This window comes from Bos mutus, chromosome 25, assembly GCF_027580195.1.
Source record: "Bos mutus isolate GX-2022 chromosome 25, NWIPB_WYAK_1.1, whole genome shotgun sequence".
NCBI lineage: Eukaryota > Metazoa > Chordata > Mammalia > Artiodactyla > Bovidae > Bos > Bos mutus.
In genome coordinates this window covers 15,395,113-15,413,194 of record NC_091641.1, presented here as the reverse complement: position 1 = coordinate 15,413,194, position 18,082 = coordinate 15,395,113, and the positions used below count along the sequence as shown (strand labels likewise).

At 44.1% G+C, this 18,082-nt stretch overlaps 1 protein-coding gene and 3 non-coding genes across 4 annotated transcripts; 3 read left to right on the top strand and 1 right to left on the bottom strand.

Moving 5' to 3' along the window:
• Positions 1 to 3,893: 3,893 nt before the first annotated feature.
• Positions 3,894 to 5,606, bottom strand: SEPHS2 (selenophosphate synthetase 2). The gene has a single exon (XM_005911779.3). It carries the CDS (start codon positions 5,415 to 5,417, stop codon positions 4,062 to 4,064), a length of 1,356 nt encoding a protein of 451 aa, XP_005911841.2. The 5' UTR covers positions 5,418 to 5,606; the 3' UTR covers positions 3,894 to 4,061.
• Positions 5,607 to 7,929: 2,323 nt separating this feature from the next.
• On the top strand, positions 7,930 to 8,002 carry TRNAR-UCG (transfer RNA arginine (anticodon UCG)). Its single transcript has one exon. It is a non-coding gene; the product is annotated as a tRNA-Arg (tRNA).
• Positions 8,003 to 8,638: 636 nt separating this feature from the next.
• Positions 8,639 to 8,711, top strand: TRNAR-UCG (transfer RNA arginine (anticodon UCG)). The gene has a single exon. It is a non-coding gene; the product is annotated as a tRNA-Arg (tRNA).
• Positions 8,712 to 13,862: 5,151 nt separating this feature from the next.
• Positions 13,863 to 13,935, top strand: TRNAR-UCG (transfer RNA arginine (anticodon UCG)). The gene has a single exon. It is a non-coding gene; the product is annotated as a tRNA-Arg (tRNA).
• Positions 13,936 to 18,082: the final 4,147 nt, after the last annotated feature.

Below are 18,082 nucleotides of genomic sequence, written 5' to 3'. Positions count from 1 at the left end.
CAGGCAAGAGTACTGGAGTGGGTTGCCATTTCCTTCTCCAGGGGATCTTCCTGGCCCAGGGATCGAACCCAGGTCTCCCACATTGCAGGCAGACGCTTTACCATCTGAGCCACCAGGGAAGCCCAAATACTTCTTTGAGCCCCTTTTTTTTTGGGGGGGCAAGAATACTGGAGTGGGTTGCCATTCCCTTCTCCAGGAGATCTTCCCAAACCAGGGATTGAACCTGGGTTTCCTGCATTGTAGGCAGACACTTTACTGTCTGAGCCACCAGGGAAGTCATAGAAAGGCTACTGGGCTAGAGTTCAGTGAGAAAGGCAGTGAGTGTGCAGTGAGATGAAGTGCCTTGAGATGAAGCAGGGGTTTTGTGGAAAGTAATTTGAGAGCTTTGAGCTCTGAGAAAACCTGATTGAATTTATCTATTTATTGTTGATACATTACATTTTGTTTATTTTTGGCTAGAGTTGATAACTGCCTTTTTTTTTTTTTAATTTGCTAATTTTCTATGTTGTTGCTGTCGTTTAGTTGCTCAGTTGAGCCTGACTCTTTTGCGACCCCACGGACTGCAGCCTGATGGGTGCCTCTGTCCATGGGATCTCCAGGTAACAGTACTAGAGTGAGTTGCCATATCCTTCATCAGGCGATCTTCCTAAGCCAGGGATTGAACCTGAGTTGCCTGCATTGCAGATGGATTCTTTACTGCTGAGCCACTGGAGAAGCCCCAATTTCCTATGTAATTATCACTAATTCTTTTTACATCTTCCGATTACCTTCCAATACAATTTTTCACACAATTAAACATATCAATACTCTATCAGTTCCATTTTCCTTTTCCTAGAAGCCTTCCAAGCTTCTGCTCCAGCATGAGCTGGTTCTTCTCTGTGCCTGGTGGACAGCTCTTACCTTGAGAGCTCCCTTCACCTTTCACCTGGGCTGGGTTGCATTTCCTGGACCCTGTGTTCTTCCTCTTTCTCCGTTTGCTCCCTTGTTTTGCTGGAGCACATCTTCCAGCAGTTTCTTAAGAAAGAGTGAATGCGATGAAAACACTTCAATACCTTGCACGTCTAAAAATTTTTGGAAAAAAAAAGCATGGCTATAGAATTACACAGAGAAAATCACTTACCCTCAGAATTTTGGAAGCACTTTCTCATTGTCTTTTAGCTTCCAGTTCACTTCTGAGAAGTCTGATACCAAACCTTTGTGATCTCCTCTCCTCCCAGAAGCTTTAGGAGCTCACCATGACTGGAAGTATGGACTTGGAAACCAGGCCGTTTAGTTAGTAGACTGCCAGTGCAACCTTGACCAAATTTCTCAATCTTCTTGCACCTCAGTTTGCAAATGGGGTTGTTGGAAGTTTACAGAAGTTAATACATATAAAACCTCTTAGAACAGTGCCTGGCAAAGAGTATTATATAAGCATTTGCTATTGTTTTTATTATGGTCTTTTAATCTGTAGTATTTTAACAATAGTTAATAATAAAATGAATGTAGGCCTTTTTCCACTCCCAGTGCTGGGAACTCAAAAGGCATGTTAACAGACACAACTTTTAAATTTCATAAACCTTTCTTGTATAATTCTTTGTTTTCTTCCTTTCATATGCTTTATTACCTCTTTCTGGAACTCTTATTTGTTAAACCTCCTGGCCCATCTCTGATTTTCCTGTTTTCCCCCTTCATTGTGCATCTTTTTGTTTTGTTCTCCTTTCTGATAAATGTCAGCTTTACCTTCTAAATCTTCTACTGAGGACTTCCCTGGTGGTCCTGTGGTTAAGACGCCAAGCTTCCAATCCCTGATTGGGGAACTAAGATCCCTTATGTCTTATAGTGCAGCCAAATAAATAACAAAAACTACTGAATTTAAAGATTTTTAGCTGTATTTTTTTATTCTAAGTGCTTTGCTCTCTTATCTTTCAATGGCTGCTTTTTCTTCTTTTATTCCTTTTTCTTTTGCTCCCTGTATAGTCTCTTTTTTAAAGTCTTTGTTTGCTTTGACTTCTTTCCAGTTGGAACTTGCCTCAAATGTCTGGTGATCCTTTACTGCTTCTATTTGACAATGAGGCATTAAAAAGAATCTTTTTAAGTGAAGCTTTCCAACTGGGAGGCTTCCTGGTACAGGGATTTTTCACTGGGGGCTCCCTAAATGTTTGAATTTATAGGTTTTTCTCCCTAGGCAGATTTATTTTCTCCAGAGAAGTACCTTCCACCTGTGCCAGGCAGGGGCAATATAAGCTTCCCAGTGTTTCTAATACCAAAGCAGAGAGAGCAGACTGGACAATCTCATTTTTGTCTTTATTCTTGCTCTTGATGAGGCTCCCTGTCCTCTGCTCTGCTGATTGCCCCCGACTTTATAGTATTTTTAAAGTTCACATTTTCCAGAGACCAAACTGCCCTTTACCTACAGAGGTGAGAGGCAGTCATGTGGCTGTATGACACAGTGTGGGGAGATGTTTGACAACTGTGAAGATCTAATTACCCTACGCATAAACTTTTAACCAGTATCTTTGACCCCATCTTCCTTGGTATATTTGGAGCCTATCTCTTTGCTTCTTGTTAAGTGTTCCCCAACTCTGAAGGCATTTTTTTAGGAGGGGGCCACACCTTGCAACTTTTTAACTGTGGTGTTGGAGAAGACTGTTGAGTCTCTTGGACTGCAAGGAGCTCAAACCAATCAATCCTAAAGGAAATCAGTGCTGAATATTCATTGGAAGGACTAATGCTGAAACTGAAGCTCCAATACTTTGGCCACCTGATATGAACTGACTCATTAGAAAAGACCCTGATGCTGGGAAAGACTGAAGGCGGGAGAAGGGGACGACAGAGGATGAGATGGTTAGAAGGCATCACCGACTCGATGGATAGGAGTTTGAGCAAGCTCTGGGAGTTGGTGATGGACAGGGAAGCCTGGCATGCTGCGGTCCATGGAGTTGCAAAGAGTCAGACATGACTGAGCAATTGAACTGAACACCTCACAGCATGTGGGGTCTAAGTTCCCCAACCAGGGATGGAACCCATGCCCCTTGCAGTGGAAGTTTGGAGTCTAACCATTGGACCACCAGGAAAGTCCTTCTGAAGGCATTTATACTTTGGCCTCCTCTGTTCTAAGTCAATTACCCCTCTTACACCCACTTTCCATCTTCCAAGAAAGGCTGACACCTTTCCTTTGCCATTTCCTCTCCCACCCTCTAGGCCTTGGAATTTATGACTGTTCATGATCCTTTGCTGTCAACACCAAATGTTATGTTGGTTCATTTTATAAAACTGTAAAAGATGAATAATTCCAAAGATACATTCACCAGAAGAATTTTCAACAAAATTATTTCACTAGAAATTGCTTTATTGATGAAATCACCAGGAATTTTCAACACAAGATTTAACATCTTAACGTCCACCAAAGCCTGGTCTCTGGGGTTTGGTCTGCCTCTCCCAGTCCTTAAAGGGGTTTAGAGAGAGACGTCATTAACAGAGACCAAGTAAGGTGGTTGGAGGTCCTCCTTTCCCAGTCATTGGACAAGCTGCTCAATTCTTGTCCAGAGTAGGAAAGAGCCAGTGTTTCAGAGTAATCTAATAAGAATTTGACATTGTATTTAAATCTCTCATAACAATTTCAATTTATCAACAGTATTGGTCCAAACTTATTTATTTCTGATCTAAGTGTTTTTCATTTTGCATTTCTGGTGTAATTTTAATAAATAATGCATTTTTGGTGTAATTTTAATAAATAATTTCACTCCCTGTGCAGAAATCAATTAATCCCGTGCCAAGAAAAATATCTCAAACCTGAGTAATCTCTTGCTCTTGGAAAGAGGAAACAGGGGGGGTTTCTGCTTTTTCCACTCAAGAGATGACCAAATATACACCCCCCGACCCCCCAGAAGTCCAAAATGTTACTTCTGGCCTTGGAATGTGCAGCTTTTGATAGGCTGATTCAAATCACCTAGGAAGAGCAGCTGGAACTACGATGCAGGCAGCCTTCTTTGGAAATTTCTTCCTAAAATCAACTCTAGCGGATGGTCCATGCTTGTGTACAAAGGCTGTACAGTCTGAACAACTTCTGCTGTTCCATCTCACAAGCTAGGCTCAGAGGAGGCACTGGAGTTCTCAGGAACAAGAGGAGTAGCAGTGGCCCCACGAGGTAGGACCTCAATAACGCGAGGCTTGTCAATGATCCGGGCTGTCCGGTTTCCCTTTTCCACAATACCGACGATCCAGGCTTGATGACCCTCTCCATACTTTGAAGATTTGATTTCTGAACAAAAGCGAGCTGCCTGTTCTCTTGGCAGACAAATTAGTAGCCCCCCAGAAGTTTCTGCTGAGGTTCCTTGCAGGAGACCGAAGCGCCCGCTGGCCTTGCTGATGGCAGCCATCTTGGCAATGATGGGCAGATTATGAATGACAAAGGAGACCTCATTTCTTTGTTGTTTTGCAAGGTTCTGAGAGTGACCCAGAATGCCAAAGCCAGTGATATCTGTGGCTGCATGGGCATTAAACGTGTGCATCAGCCCGGCAGCAATTCTATTGAGGGTAGCCATGTTGAACATGGCTTCCTGATAACCCAGCTCTACCTCTTCTCTGGAGACCACCATCTTTATCTTATTCCATCGTTCAGGATTATCCAGCCATTGGTGGGCATTGACGGCAACCTGAGTTCCTAAGGGTTTAGTTAACACGAGCACATCCCCAACAACGGCACTGTCAGGCAGGATGAATTCATTTGGTTGACATACTACAGTGGCAACTCCACCGATGATAATCCAAGGGTTTACCACCGTTTGCCCACCAGTCACCGCAGTCCCTCCTTCCTCGGCAGCATCTCGAAAGCCTTTGATCATGAGTGGTGTTATCTTTTCTCGCTCCTCCTCAGGCATACTCTGGCTGACGCTGAGTAGCATCAACATGTTGTCACACTCAGTAATGCCCATCGCGTAAAGGTCACTCAGCACGTTGGCACATGCGATGCGCCCCATCATGTAGGGATCTTCCACCAGCGGGTAAAAGAAGTCGGTGGTCTGCACCAAGGACAGGCCCCCGTGTCTCAGGGGTATGACGCAGGAGTCCATCCCAATGCCCAGGGTGGGGAAGGGAGGGCTGGGTTCCGCCCTCACCGGCAGACCGGCTTCCTGGGCCGTCTCTTCAAGGCCTCCGACCAGGCCCCGGCCCGGCGCGGGCAGCACCACCGGTCGCGTCAGTCCCGCCAGGAGTTTGAGCAGCGTCTCCTGGGGGACCTTGCAGCCTCAGCCCTTCATGCCAGAGAAGCCGGTGAGCCGCCAGCTCGGGCTGAGACCCAACGCCTGGGGCTCGAAGGGCCGGTAGCTCGAGAAGCCCCGGCCTAGAGGCAAGCCCACGGGGCCCGAGGAGCCTTCCCCCGCCGCCACTGCCGCCATAGCCTCTCCGCCGGCACCAGTCGCCGCGACTTCCGCCATTACGCCTGCCCGGCAGGGAGGGAGAAAAGAGGATGGAGGAGGAGAGGTCCCTTTTACTTTCCACTCCAGTTAGTAAGGCGTAACGACATTACCGCAGAGACTCTCTCTGGCACGACTCGCGCAGCCTAACTGCGGCCACACCACGCGCTCCAGGACGTCCTGAGAAAAGAGCCACCGGTCTCTCCGTATTTATCTTGCTGGTGATTGACAGCCGTACCAGCCAATGACGGCTTCGCTACGAAGGGGCGGGCTTCCTTTAGTCTAAAAGATATACTACAAATCAACCACAGCTTGCAAAATTGGTCTCGGCAAATTACTGAGCAAATGCTCTGGTTCATTTCCCTTGATGTAATTTAAATGATCTCTTAGGAGTGCTTGGCGGAACTCTGATTCCCTAGAGACAGTTTACCAAGTCCAGCATATTCAAAGACGAGGGCAGATCGGTCACTTGGTCAACCTCAAGCCGGTCAGATTTGTCCAAGGGTCACTTGGTAGCGCACATGATCTATCCAGGGTAGAAACATAGCCCAGGAGAAAAATCGGAACGAATATTGAGAAATTAGATATTAAGTTACTACCATTATGTAAGCAAACTGCAGCATCAACATAATAAAATGTTAACGAGGACTTAGTCAGACATGACTGAGCGACTAAGAACAGCGACTGAACAACAAGGACTTTAAAGCGTTTTAAGAACTCTTAAATCCAGACAGCTGCGAGGGTTTTGGTGCTATTTCCACCACTAAACCTATGCCAGTCACTTCCTCTCTCTTGGCATCAGCTGACTCATCTGAACAGTAAAGTAGCTTTACCTAGGGTTCTTCTAGTCTAAATTTTTTATATCCCTTTAAGTTAATATATATGAGAGTGTGTGGTGTATTCATGAAGGAAAGCTTCTCAATATCCGTTAAAATGATAGCTGCACTAAATACCTTTGACCCAGCAGTTCCATTCTAGAACTTTATCTTTTAGATATATTCACCTGTGTGAGTGGGAAATGATAGTTATTTATTGCTGTGCTATAAACATACCTGAACAACTTAAATGTTTATCAATTATGATTAAAATAAATTCATACATTTATATAATGGACTATAAGACAGCCATAAAAAAGAATGAGAAAGCATTGATATGATTATGCTGACAATAGTTACAGTTCTAATAGGCAGGATTCTAAATGCTCTACACATATTAAGTAATTTAATTCTCATAAAGACCTTATAAGTTAGGATTTGTCCCACATTTTACAGATAAGTAATATAAGACACAGAGAGATTAAATGACCTAATCGAAATCACCATGAGTTTAGCATGAAGCTGGATATGAATCCAGGCAACCTGCTCCAGAGACCAAATTATATTGCCTATAATGTTTGTTAAGAGAAACAAACAAGCTTCAGATGTATGTATAGAATGCTACAAATTGTTGTTGTAAAAGGGGGAAATATATGCAAAAACATATTTCTGGAAGGGTGATCACCAGAAACGTAATTTTGATTATCTGTGGGGAGACAATAAGATGATTAGGGGACAGATTTTTTTCATTGTGTTGTCTTTTTGATCTTTTTGTGTTGGAACTTAAAAATAAAATTTAACATTTGAATGTAATACTTAAAACAAAATTAAATGCCTATGGGAGTATAAACTGATGCAAACTTTGAAAAAGAGCCTGACCTTAACTGATAAAGTCGGACATATGCAAACCCATGTGATTCCACTCAAGGACGTGCCCTAGAGAAAAATCCTGCTCTTGTGCCCCAGATGATATATACAAGAATGGCTGTAAGAGGTCTGGAGAGGATTGTAAAACAGTGTGAATGTACTTAACACTACTCAACTTAAAAATACTTCAGATTTTAAGAAGTAGTTAAGACGGTAAATTTTATGTTGTATGTGTGTGGTGTTTTTGGTTTCTTGTTTGGCTGAGCTGAGAGGCATGTGGTATCTTAGTTCCCTGACCAGGGATCGAATCCGTGCCGGCTACAATGGAAGCACAGTGTCCTAACCACTGTATCGCCAAGGAATCCCACTATGTGTGTTTTACCACAGCCATGAATATTAAAAAATATAGTAGATACTTACAGATTTTATAGTCCACCATTACATTTGGTTTTTATTCCTGCATAAGTGAAGTGAAGTTGCTCAGTCGTGTCCAACACTTTGAGACCCCATAGACTGTAGACCAACAGGCTCCTCCATCCATGGGATTCTCCAGGCAAGAACACTGGAGTTGGTTGCCCTTTCCTTCTCCAATGCATGAAAGTGAAAAGTGAAAGTGAAGTCGCTCAGTCGTGTCCGACTCTTAGCAACCCCATGGACTGCAGCCTACCAGGCTCCTCCGTCCATGGGATTTTCCAGGCAAGAGTACTGGAGTGGGGTGCCATTGCCTTCTCCATAGCAGGCATAGTACAGTATTAAGTCCTGGAATGAATTGGAAGGAACCAGAATGTTAGATTTAGACTGAGCTGTCATCTTGACTCTCCTAACAGCCTTACCTGAGTTGTCTAGTGGGTGGCTGTGTGGCCTAATGGATAAGGCGTCTGACTTCGGATCAGAAGTTTGCAGGTTCGAGTCCTGCCACAGTCGCAAGGGGATGGGTAGCTTTTCGAGGGCTTCGAGCTTGGGTCTCGAAGAAGGACATGACTGAGCTACTTAACTTTCACTTTTCACTTTCATGCATTGGAGAAGGAAATGGCAACCCACTCCAGTGTTTTTGCCTGGAGAATCCCAGGAATGGAGGAGCCTGGTGGGCTGCCATCTATGGGGTCCCACAGAGTAGGACACGACTGAAGCGACTTAGCAGCAGCAGCAGCAGTGTATGTATGTCAACATCACTCTCTCAAGTTGTCCCACCCTCTCCTCCCTCACCCTCAGGGACTCTTTTGGGGGAAAGTGTGTATCCATATTACTTCCTGTCACTTCTACCTGGGAGCAATGTTCCCTGGGGCCAGTGCAAAGAAAGTCAGGAATTTTCCTTGGCCAGTGACCAACCCCCCGGGCCAGAACAAGTTCTTGTGCCTTTGTGCAGACCTTTGTACCTTGACCAGGGATTGAACCCATGCTGCTTGCATTGGAAGCGCAGAGTCTTAACCACTGGATCACAAGGGAATTTCCTGTGGGAAGATAGACATTCTATACATTTTCAGTGCACTGAAAACACTTCAGCAGGCTTTCCATTACCTTTTTTTCTTGTTACAAAATCACTGTCTTGTCATTGTCGGTGGCTGTGTGGCCTAATGGATAAGGCGTCTGACTTCGGATCAGAAGATTACAGGTTCGAGTCCTGTCACGGTCGCAAGGACGGGTTGCTTTTTGAGGGCTTCCAGGGTGGCTCAAGTGGTAAAGAATCCACCTGCAATGCAGGAGCCGCAGGAAATGCAGGTTTGATCCCTGGGTGACCCCCTGGAGGAGGAAATGGTAACCCACTCCAGAATACTTGCCTGGAGAATCCCATGGACAGAGGAGCCTGGTGGGCTACAGTCCACGGAATCACAAAGAATCAGACACGAATGAAGTGGTGACTTAGCACAGCACAAATTGTCTAACCTCCAAAACCTCAGTTTCACTGCCTAAAAGATAATAATACATATCAAATAGGAATGTTAGGAGAATTAAATTTTTTAAATGTGTGTGAAGTTCCTGGCTGATGGTAAACTCAAAATAAATGCTAGAACTTCTATCATATAGTACTGATATTGTGGTTGTAGGGACTGAAATTTAAATTCACAAATCTTGTAACATCTTCCAGAGTTTTTTATAAAAACAAATTTATCCATCTTTCAAAAGAAAAAAGAAGAACTGTAACAGAAAAACACTGAAATGACCCAAGTTCTCATTAACCTAAGAGTGCGCAAACAAGCTGTGGTGTAACCACACAAGGGAATATTATTTATCTTTAAAAATGAGGTATAGGCATCATCAGTATGAATAATCTCAAAAACAAAACATTGAAAAGAAGAAGCAAGTTATAGAAGAAAACATAATCTAGGATACCATTTATAAACAAGCAATACTATTTATTATTAATAACTATTAATATTTTATTAATGACAAGCAATAATATTGTTGAGATGCATACTTGATAAAGACTCTTAAAAGGTAAAAGAATGAATGATTAACAAAGGAGTTGTTAAAAGATTAGCATAGGAATTACTTCTGGGGAAGGATATGTAAAAGAACTTTTGGGCTATGTTAAATTCTGTTCCTTAGACTGAGTAGTAGTTACATAGGGTTTCTTTAAACCATGCACATATATTTTCCCATGCTTTTTGTAAATAAACTCTATATTTCAACATTTTCAAAAGAAGAAAATAGGCTATATTTCAGAATTGAAAAAAATGAGATACTGAAAAAGCAATAGATGCGGAAGCGGAAGCAAAGGACCTCTGGGTTTTATCTTATCTCTGGGCTTGCAAAGGACCTCTGGGTTTTATCTTATCTCTGGGCTTGCCCTCAGTGATTTATCTGGCCTTAAGGAAGTTACATAACCTCTCTACAGCTTAGTTTTAATCTCTGTTAAATGAGCATCATCTTCTCCGCTTCAGACCACATGAGCATTTCAACTATGAAAAGTTCTTTGCAAAATGTTGAGCGTATTGTTCACGTGAAGAATTCTCTTATCATTGAGTGAAACACAAAAACAGCCCATGACCTCTGTAGTAATTTCATCTGGGTTAAAAAGTGACTAGATTAGGTGGTCCTGGTTATATGTTCTCTTAGTTCTCTGGACTTTTCCTTCTCAGTATTTGGTGCAATTTGTACTTCTTTATTCATGTGCTTACACCATGACTATCTGCTCCACTGATCTGTAAGCTCCACAGAGCAGGGGCTGCTCAGTTTCATCCACTCTAGCGTTTATATGACAAAAACATTCATTGAATGAATACTTTATTTTATACAGTTTGCTGAGCACAGGAGTCATGTGATGCGCGCATGCGTGCTAAGTCGCTTCAGTCGTCTCCGATTCTTTGCGATCCCGTGGACAGGACTGTAGCCCACCAGGCTCCTATGTCCATGGGATTCTCCAGGCAAAAACTCTGGAGTGGGTTACTGTTTCCTCCTCCAGGGGATCTTCCTGACCCAGGGATCAAACCTGCAGCTCCTGGATTGCAGGCAGATTCCTTACTGCTTGAGTCACCAGGGAAGTGCCCTGAGTGACATGATAGTACTGAGCATTTTGCGTTTATTTATCTCCTCATTTCATCCTCAGAGCAGCCCCAGGAAATCGGCATTCTTACCTCCATTTTACAGATGCAGAAACTGAGGTCCCTGATAGGTTAGGAGAGTCTTGCACAGGGTCAACCAGCTAGGAATCAACCTGGTGAGAACTGCAAATCCAAGTCTGTCTAGCCTGAAGGCTGGTGCCCTACCCCTCAGTTGGGTGGGCCATTTGAAAATACTGGTGGCTCAGAGGTTAAAGCGTCTGCCTGCATGTGGGAGACCCGGGTTCGATCCCTCGATCGGGAAGATCCCCTCTAGAAGGAAATGGCAACCCATTTCAGTATTCTTGCTTGGAGAATCCCATGGATGGAGGAGCCTGGTAGGCTACAGTCCACGGGGTTGCAAAGAGTCGGACACGACTGAGAGACTTCACTTTCACTTTGAAAATACTAGTAACCCTCACCACACCCCTCAAGAAAACAGGATTCTTTCTTTTTATAGGTACATAAGGTAATTTTTAAAAATTTAGTTTTAGTTGGAGTATAATTGCTTTAGAATGTTGTGTTTGTTTCTGCTATACAAGAATCGGCAACAAGTATGTATATATTTGCGCTTCCCAGGTGGCTCTAGTGGGAAAGAACACATCTGTCAATGCAGTAGACGAAAGAGACATGAGTTCAACCCCTGGGTCAGAAAGATCCCCTGGAGGAGGGCATGGCAACCCACTCCAGTATTCTTGTCTGGAGAATCCCATGGTCAGAGGAGCCTGGCAGGCTACAGTCCATAGGGTCACAAAGAGTAAGACACGACTGAAGCAACTTAGCACAGCACAGCACGTACATATATCCGCTGCCTCTGGAGTCTCTCTCCCACTCCTTCCCCTATCGCCACCCTTCTAGGTCATCACAGAGCACTCAGCTGAATTCCCTGTTGATTCCCTGATTCCCACTAGCTGTCTATTTAAACATGATAGTGTATGTATGTCAACATCACTCTCTCAAGTTGTCCCACCCTCTCCTCCCTCACCCCCAGGGACTCTTTCAGGGAAAAGTGTGTATCCATATTACTTCCTGTCACTTCTACCTGGGAGCAATGTTCCCTGGCGCCAGTGCAAAGAAAGTCAGGGATTTTCCTTGGCCAGTGACCAAACCCCTCGGTCAGGACAAGTTCCTGTGCCTTTGTGCCGACTGTCCACTTGGGTGGATCCTTGTGATCGCATCATGAGCTTTCGAAAGCATCCTATTTATCTTTTTCTTATTTTTTCACTGAGAGATTCATTAAACTACATTTGCCATTCGGGCCAAAGACTGCAAGGTAGAAACCTGGAGGTGGAGTTGGGAGAGCAGACAAAAGAGAAGAAAGAGGGATTTTAAAGAATAAGATAATCTGAGTACCAGCCCATCATTTTAAAGAAAAATAGAGATATATAGTTGATTTACAATATGATACTACTGATGTTCAAGCTGGTTTTAGAAAAGGCAGAGGAACGAGAGATCAAATTGCCAACATCCGCTGGATCATGGAAAAAGCAAGAGAGTTCCAGAAAAACATCTATTTCTGCTTTATTGACTATGCCAAAGCCTTTGACTGTGTGGATCACAATAAACTGTGGGAAATTCTGAAAGAGATGGGAATACCAGACCACCTGACCTGCCTCTTGAGAAATTTGTATGCAGGTCAGGAAGCAACAGTTAGAACTGGACATGGAACAACAGACTGGTTCCAAATAGGAAAAGGAGTTCGTCAAGGCTGTATATTGTCACCCTGTTTATTTAACTTATATGCAGAGTACATCATGAGAAACGCTGGACTGGAAGAAGCACAAGCTGGAATCAAGATTGCTGGGAGAAACATCAATAACCTCAGATATGCAGATGACACCACCCTTATGGCAGAAAGTGAAGAGGAACTCTAAAAAGCCTCTTGATGAAAGTGAAAGTGGAGAGTGAAAAAGTTGGCTTAAAGCTCAACATTCAGAAAACGAAGATCATGGCATCTGGTCCCACCACTTCATGGGAAATAGATGGGGAAACAGTGGACACAGTGTCAGACTTTTTTGGGGGGGGCTCAAAAATCACTGCAGATGGTGACTGCAGCCATGAAATTAAAAGACGCTTACTCCTTGGAAGGAAAGTTATGACCAACCTAGATAGCATATTCAAAAGCAGAGCCATTACTTTGCCAACAAAGGTCCGTCTAGTCAAGGCTATGGTTTTTCCTGTGGTCATGTATGGATGTGAGAGTTGGACTGTGAAGAAGGCTGAGCGCCAAAGAATTGATGCTTTTGAACTGTGGTGTTGGAGAAGACTCTTGAGAGTCCCTTGGACTGCAAGAAGATCCAACCAGTCCATTCTGAAGGAGATCAGCCCTGGGTGTTTTTTGGAAGGAATGATGCCAAAGCTGAAACTCCAGTACTTTGGCCACCTCATGCGAAGAGTTGACTCATTGGAAAAGACTCTGATGCTGGGAGGGATTGGGGGCAGGAGAAGGGGAAGACAGAGGATGAGATGGCTGGATGGCATCACTGACTTGATGGACGTGAGTCTCAGTGAACTCGGGGAGTTGGTGATGGACAGGGAGGCCTAGCGTGCTTCGATTCATGGGGTAGCAAAGAGTCGGACACGACTGAGCAACTGATCTGATCTGATCAGGTATACTGCATAGAGCTTCAAAACTTACAGATGTATTCAATTTAAAGTTATTATCAAATATTGGCTATACTTCCCCCGAGCTGTACAATACATCCCGTAGCTTACTTACTTTATACACAGTATCAGTAGTTTGTACCTCAATCCCTTACCCCTGTCTGCTGCCCCTCATTCCCCCCATTTGTTTTTCAGATGCAATAAAAGCCTCGGGGCTGGGGCTACTTACAGTGATTTCCAGTTATAATCATTCAGAATCCTAACACTACACTTCAGGGTTCAGGGCACTTTTCGTTTTATTTTATTGAGTTGGCCAAAAAGTCTGTTTGGATATTTCTGTACTATCTTATTGAAAAGCCCAAACTATTTTTTGGCCAACTCAATACATGCTGCCCTGTGGAGCCGCAGGCAGGATCTTTGTACCTTGACCAGGGATTGAACCCATGCTGCTTGCATTGGAAGTGCAGAGTCTTAACCACTGGATCACGAGGGAATTTCCTCCATACACTTGGAAAATTTTGTGGTTGTTGTGGGAAGATAGACATTCTGTACATTTTCAATACACTGAAAACACTTCAGCAGGCTCTTTCCATTACATTTTTTTTTTCTTGTTACAAAATCACTGGCTTGTTGTTGGCAGTGGCCATGTGGCCTAATGGATAAGGCGTCTGACTTCGGATCAGAAGATTACAGGTTCGAGTCCTGTCATGGTCGCAAGGAGGGGTTGCTTTTTGAGGGCTTCCCGGGTGGCAGGAGCCACAGGAAATGCAGGTTTGATCCCTGGCTCAGGAAAATCCCCTGGAGGAGGAAATGGCAGCCCACTCTAGTATTCTTGCCTGGAGAATCCCATGGACAGGGGAGCCTGGTGGGCTATACAGTCCATGGGGTCGCAAAGAGTTGGAAACGACTGAAGCGACCTAGCATGCACGTCATTGTAGAAAAAGCACAAATTGCAACTTAGTAAGGAGGAAAAAAGTTTTAAAAAGCACTTGAAAGCCTTTCTCCCAGAAAGGGTGTTAATGACCCCTTAGTGCAGCACAGCTAAGTTTTTCTTCCTGTGCTACGTGGAGGGCCACCACTCCACACTGAGCCCTAGGGGGCGCCCAGTCATTCCCTCCAGGCTGTGTGGAGCTACTGCGTATTTGGTGCATTACATAACCTTACACACACAAAGAGATGGAGGACTACCCTAGAGGTCCAATGGTTAAGATTCTGCACTTCCACTGCAGAGGGTGCGGGTTTGATTCCTGGTGGGGGAACTGAAATCCTGCATGCCTCTTGGCCAAAAAAAAAAAAAAAATTCATGAACTGAATGAAAATACAACATATCAACTTACACTTTTAATAATTATTTTATTATTTTTATTGTTATTTTACTTATTTTTATTTTTTGGTTGTACCTTGCAGCATGTGGCTGGACTGTACTCCAAATCGGGAAAGGGGTACATCAAGGCTGTATATTGTCACCCTGCTTATTTAACTTATATGCAGAATGGTGGTGGTTTAGTCACTAAGTCATCTCCAACTCTTGCGACCCCATGGACTGTAGCCTGCCAGGCTCCTCTGTCCATGGGATTCTCCAGGCAAGAATACTGGAGTGAGTTGCCACTTCCTTCTCCAAGGGATCTTCCCGACCTAGGAATTGAACCTGAATCTCCTGCATTACAGGCAGATTGTTTACCAACTGAACTATGAGGGAAGCCCTATATGCAGAATACATCATGGGAAATGCCGAGCTGGATGAAGCACAAGCTGGAATCAAGATTGCCGGGAGGAATATCAATAACCTCAGATATGCAGATGACACCACCGGTATGGCAGAAGGTGAAGAGGAACTAAAGAGCCTCTTGTTGAAAGTGAAAGAGGTGAGTGAAAAAGTTGGCTTAAAACTCAACATTCAAAAAACTAAGATCATGGCATCCAGTCCCATCACTTCATGGCAAATAGATAGGAGAACAATGGAAACATTGAGAGAGTTTATTTTTGGGGGCTCCAAAATCACTGCAGATGGTGACTGCAGGCTTGAAATTAAAAGACGCTTACTCCTTGGAAGGAAAGTTATGACCAACCTAGATAGCATATTAAAAAGCAGAGACAAAAAAATAAAAAAAATAAAAAATAAAAAGCAGAGACATTACTTTGCCAACAAAGGTCCATCTAGTCAAGGCTATGGTTTTTCCTGTGGTCACGTATGGATGTGAGAGTTGGATTATAAAGAAAGCTGAGCACTGAAGAATTGATGCTTTTGAATTGTGGTGTTGGAGAAGACTCTTGAGAGTTCCTTGGACTGCAAGGAGACCCAACCCGTCCATCCTAAAGGAAATTGGTCTGGAATATTCATTGGAAGGACTGATGCTGAAGCTGGAACTCCAATACCTTGGCCATCTGATGCGAAGAACTGAATCATTGGAAAAGACCCTGATGCTGGGAAAAATTGAAGGCAGGAGGAGACGGGGATGACAGAGGATGAGATGGTTGGATGACATCACTGACTCAGTGGACATGAGTTTGAGTAAGCTCTGGGAGTTGGTGATGGACAGGGAAGCCTGGTGTGCTGCAATCCATGGGGTCACAATGAGTCGGACATGACTGAGCGACTGAACTGAACTAACAAATGATTGCCCTTATCTGTTGTTATCTCTGTCTCCATTAGCATGTCAACAGACTGATGACAGGGATTGCTGTTCACTGCTATATCTCTAAGAGCCAGTGCATAAAGGTGGTCTTCTATAAATATTTGTGAATGAACCTGGGGGAGTCTCAAGCATCTATTACTTGCCAGGTATTTTCCAACCACTCTTTTATTTCTTACTAGAAATAAATAGGATGATCCTCTTTTTATTTTTTTTAATTTTTAATTTAAACTGGGGCTTCCCTGGTGGTCCAGGGGTTAAGACTCTGTGCCTCCACTGTAGGGGTCTTGGGTTTGATCCCTGGTCGGGGAACTAAGATCCCACATGTTGCAGTTCAGTCCAGTCTCTCAGTCATGTCCGACTCCTTATGGCTTAGCTGGTAAGGAATCCACATGCAATGAAGACTTGGGTTTGATCCCTGGGTCGGGAAGATCCCCTGGAGAAGGGAAAGGCTACCCACTCTAGTATTCTGGCCTGGAGAATAGTCCATGGGGTCACAAAGAGTCAGACACAACTGAGCACCTTTCATTTTCTTTCAGGTTGCTCATAGCTTTCCTTCCAAGGAGCAAGCATCTTTTAATTTCAAGGCTGCAGTCACCATCCACAAGTGATTATGGAGCCCCAGAAAATAAAGTCTGTCACTGTTTCCATTGTCTCCCCATCTATTTGCCATGAAGTGATGGGACCAGATGCCATGATCTTCGTTTTCTGAATGTTGGGTTTTAAGCCAACTTTTTCACTCTCCACTTTCACTTTCAACAAGAGGCTCTTTAGTTCCTCTTCGCTTTCTCCCATAAGGGTGGTTTCATCTGCATATCTGAGGTTATTGATATTTCTCCCAGCAATCTTGATTCCAGCTTGTGAGTCATCCAGCCCGGCATTTCGCGTGATGTACTCTGCATATAAGTTAAATAAGCAGGGTGACAATATACAGCCTTGATGTACTCCTTTCCTGATTTGGAACCAGTCTGTTGTTCCATGTCCAGTTCTATCTCTAATTTGTTAGTTAGGGATAGATATTAAGAAGAAAAAGTAAAATCTGGAGAGAGGGAGCTAAGAAGTCTGGTATGTGAGTGTGTAGTGTGCGATCAGGGCCAAGGAAGGCCTCACTGAAAAGGTGACCTTGAAGTAAAGACCTGAATGAAAAAAGGAATAAGAATGCAGACTCCTGGGAGAGAGTGTTTCAGGAAGAGAGAATGGCAATTGCGAAGGCCCTGGGGCAGGAAGGAATGCACCTGGGGAGTTCTAGGAACAAGGAGCCCAGAGTGCCTGCTGCACGGAGTGGGGAGAGTTTGAGGAGATGAAGTCAGGCAGATGGGCACAGCGTAGCAGGCACAGGACATAGGGTTGCATAGGTCTTTGTAGGATTTTTTTTTTTTTCCGCCGTTGCCGCCACGGCCTCCTCTTTGTAGGATTAATAGAACCTAACTTTTAAGCTTTTAATCCTCAGTCAAATCCCAAAGGTTCCAAACTTTTCCCAGCAGCTTGAGCCCCCCTGCTCTGGCCTGACACCCAGGTCAGTGTTCTCATTGCTGGTCCCTGATTTGGACCTGACCCAAGCCACATTCAACCCAGTTCCCAATTCTCACCTCGCCTGAACTTGCCCCGTGGGACATCTAGCAATGTTGTGGCCACGCGTTCCGGGAAACAAACTCACTCAGGACAGTGCAGGTAGCAGAGTGCACTATCTTGGGCCGGCGGGCCCAAGGCAGAGTCTCCTCTTAGCCAAGGACCCCGACCAGTTTTTGAGAAAACCTTATATACCCTAAGTGTACTTGCTCAAACCCACCTCTCCGAATTCCTTGAAACTGTCTGGACAAGGTAAAAGAGAGATAGGATCAAAGTTAACCCATGATTCATGTGTTACAAGACTAGATAAACAGTGGATATTTATCAATAGGCCTGTGGTTATATCCCGATAAACATAATGGAATTTACCACTCTGTTCTGTTACAGAGATAATTAGCATATTCTTTTAGGCAACAGAGAGTCCAAGTGCAAGTCCTGAGGCTCTTTTATCCGGGGGTCTGGTTTTCCATTGGTATGCTATTTATATAGACACCGGGCACAAAGTTCAGAGTCCATTGGGAGGGTGACCATACTTGTAGCCTAATGTTCACAGCCTGGCCTAAGATGGAGTCCAGCTCTGTTTCCTCCCTCAGCAAGAGCCTCTACCTCAGAAAATTTGAGAAATGACACCCACAGCCACATAGCTATCACACTCTTAA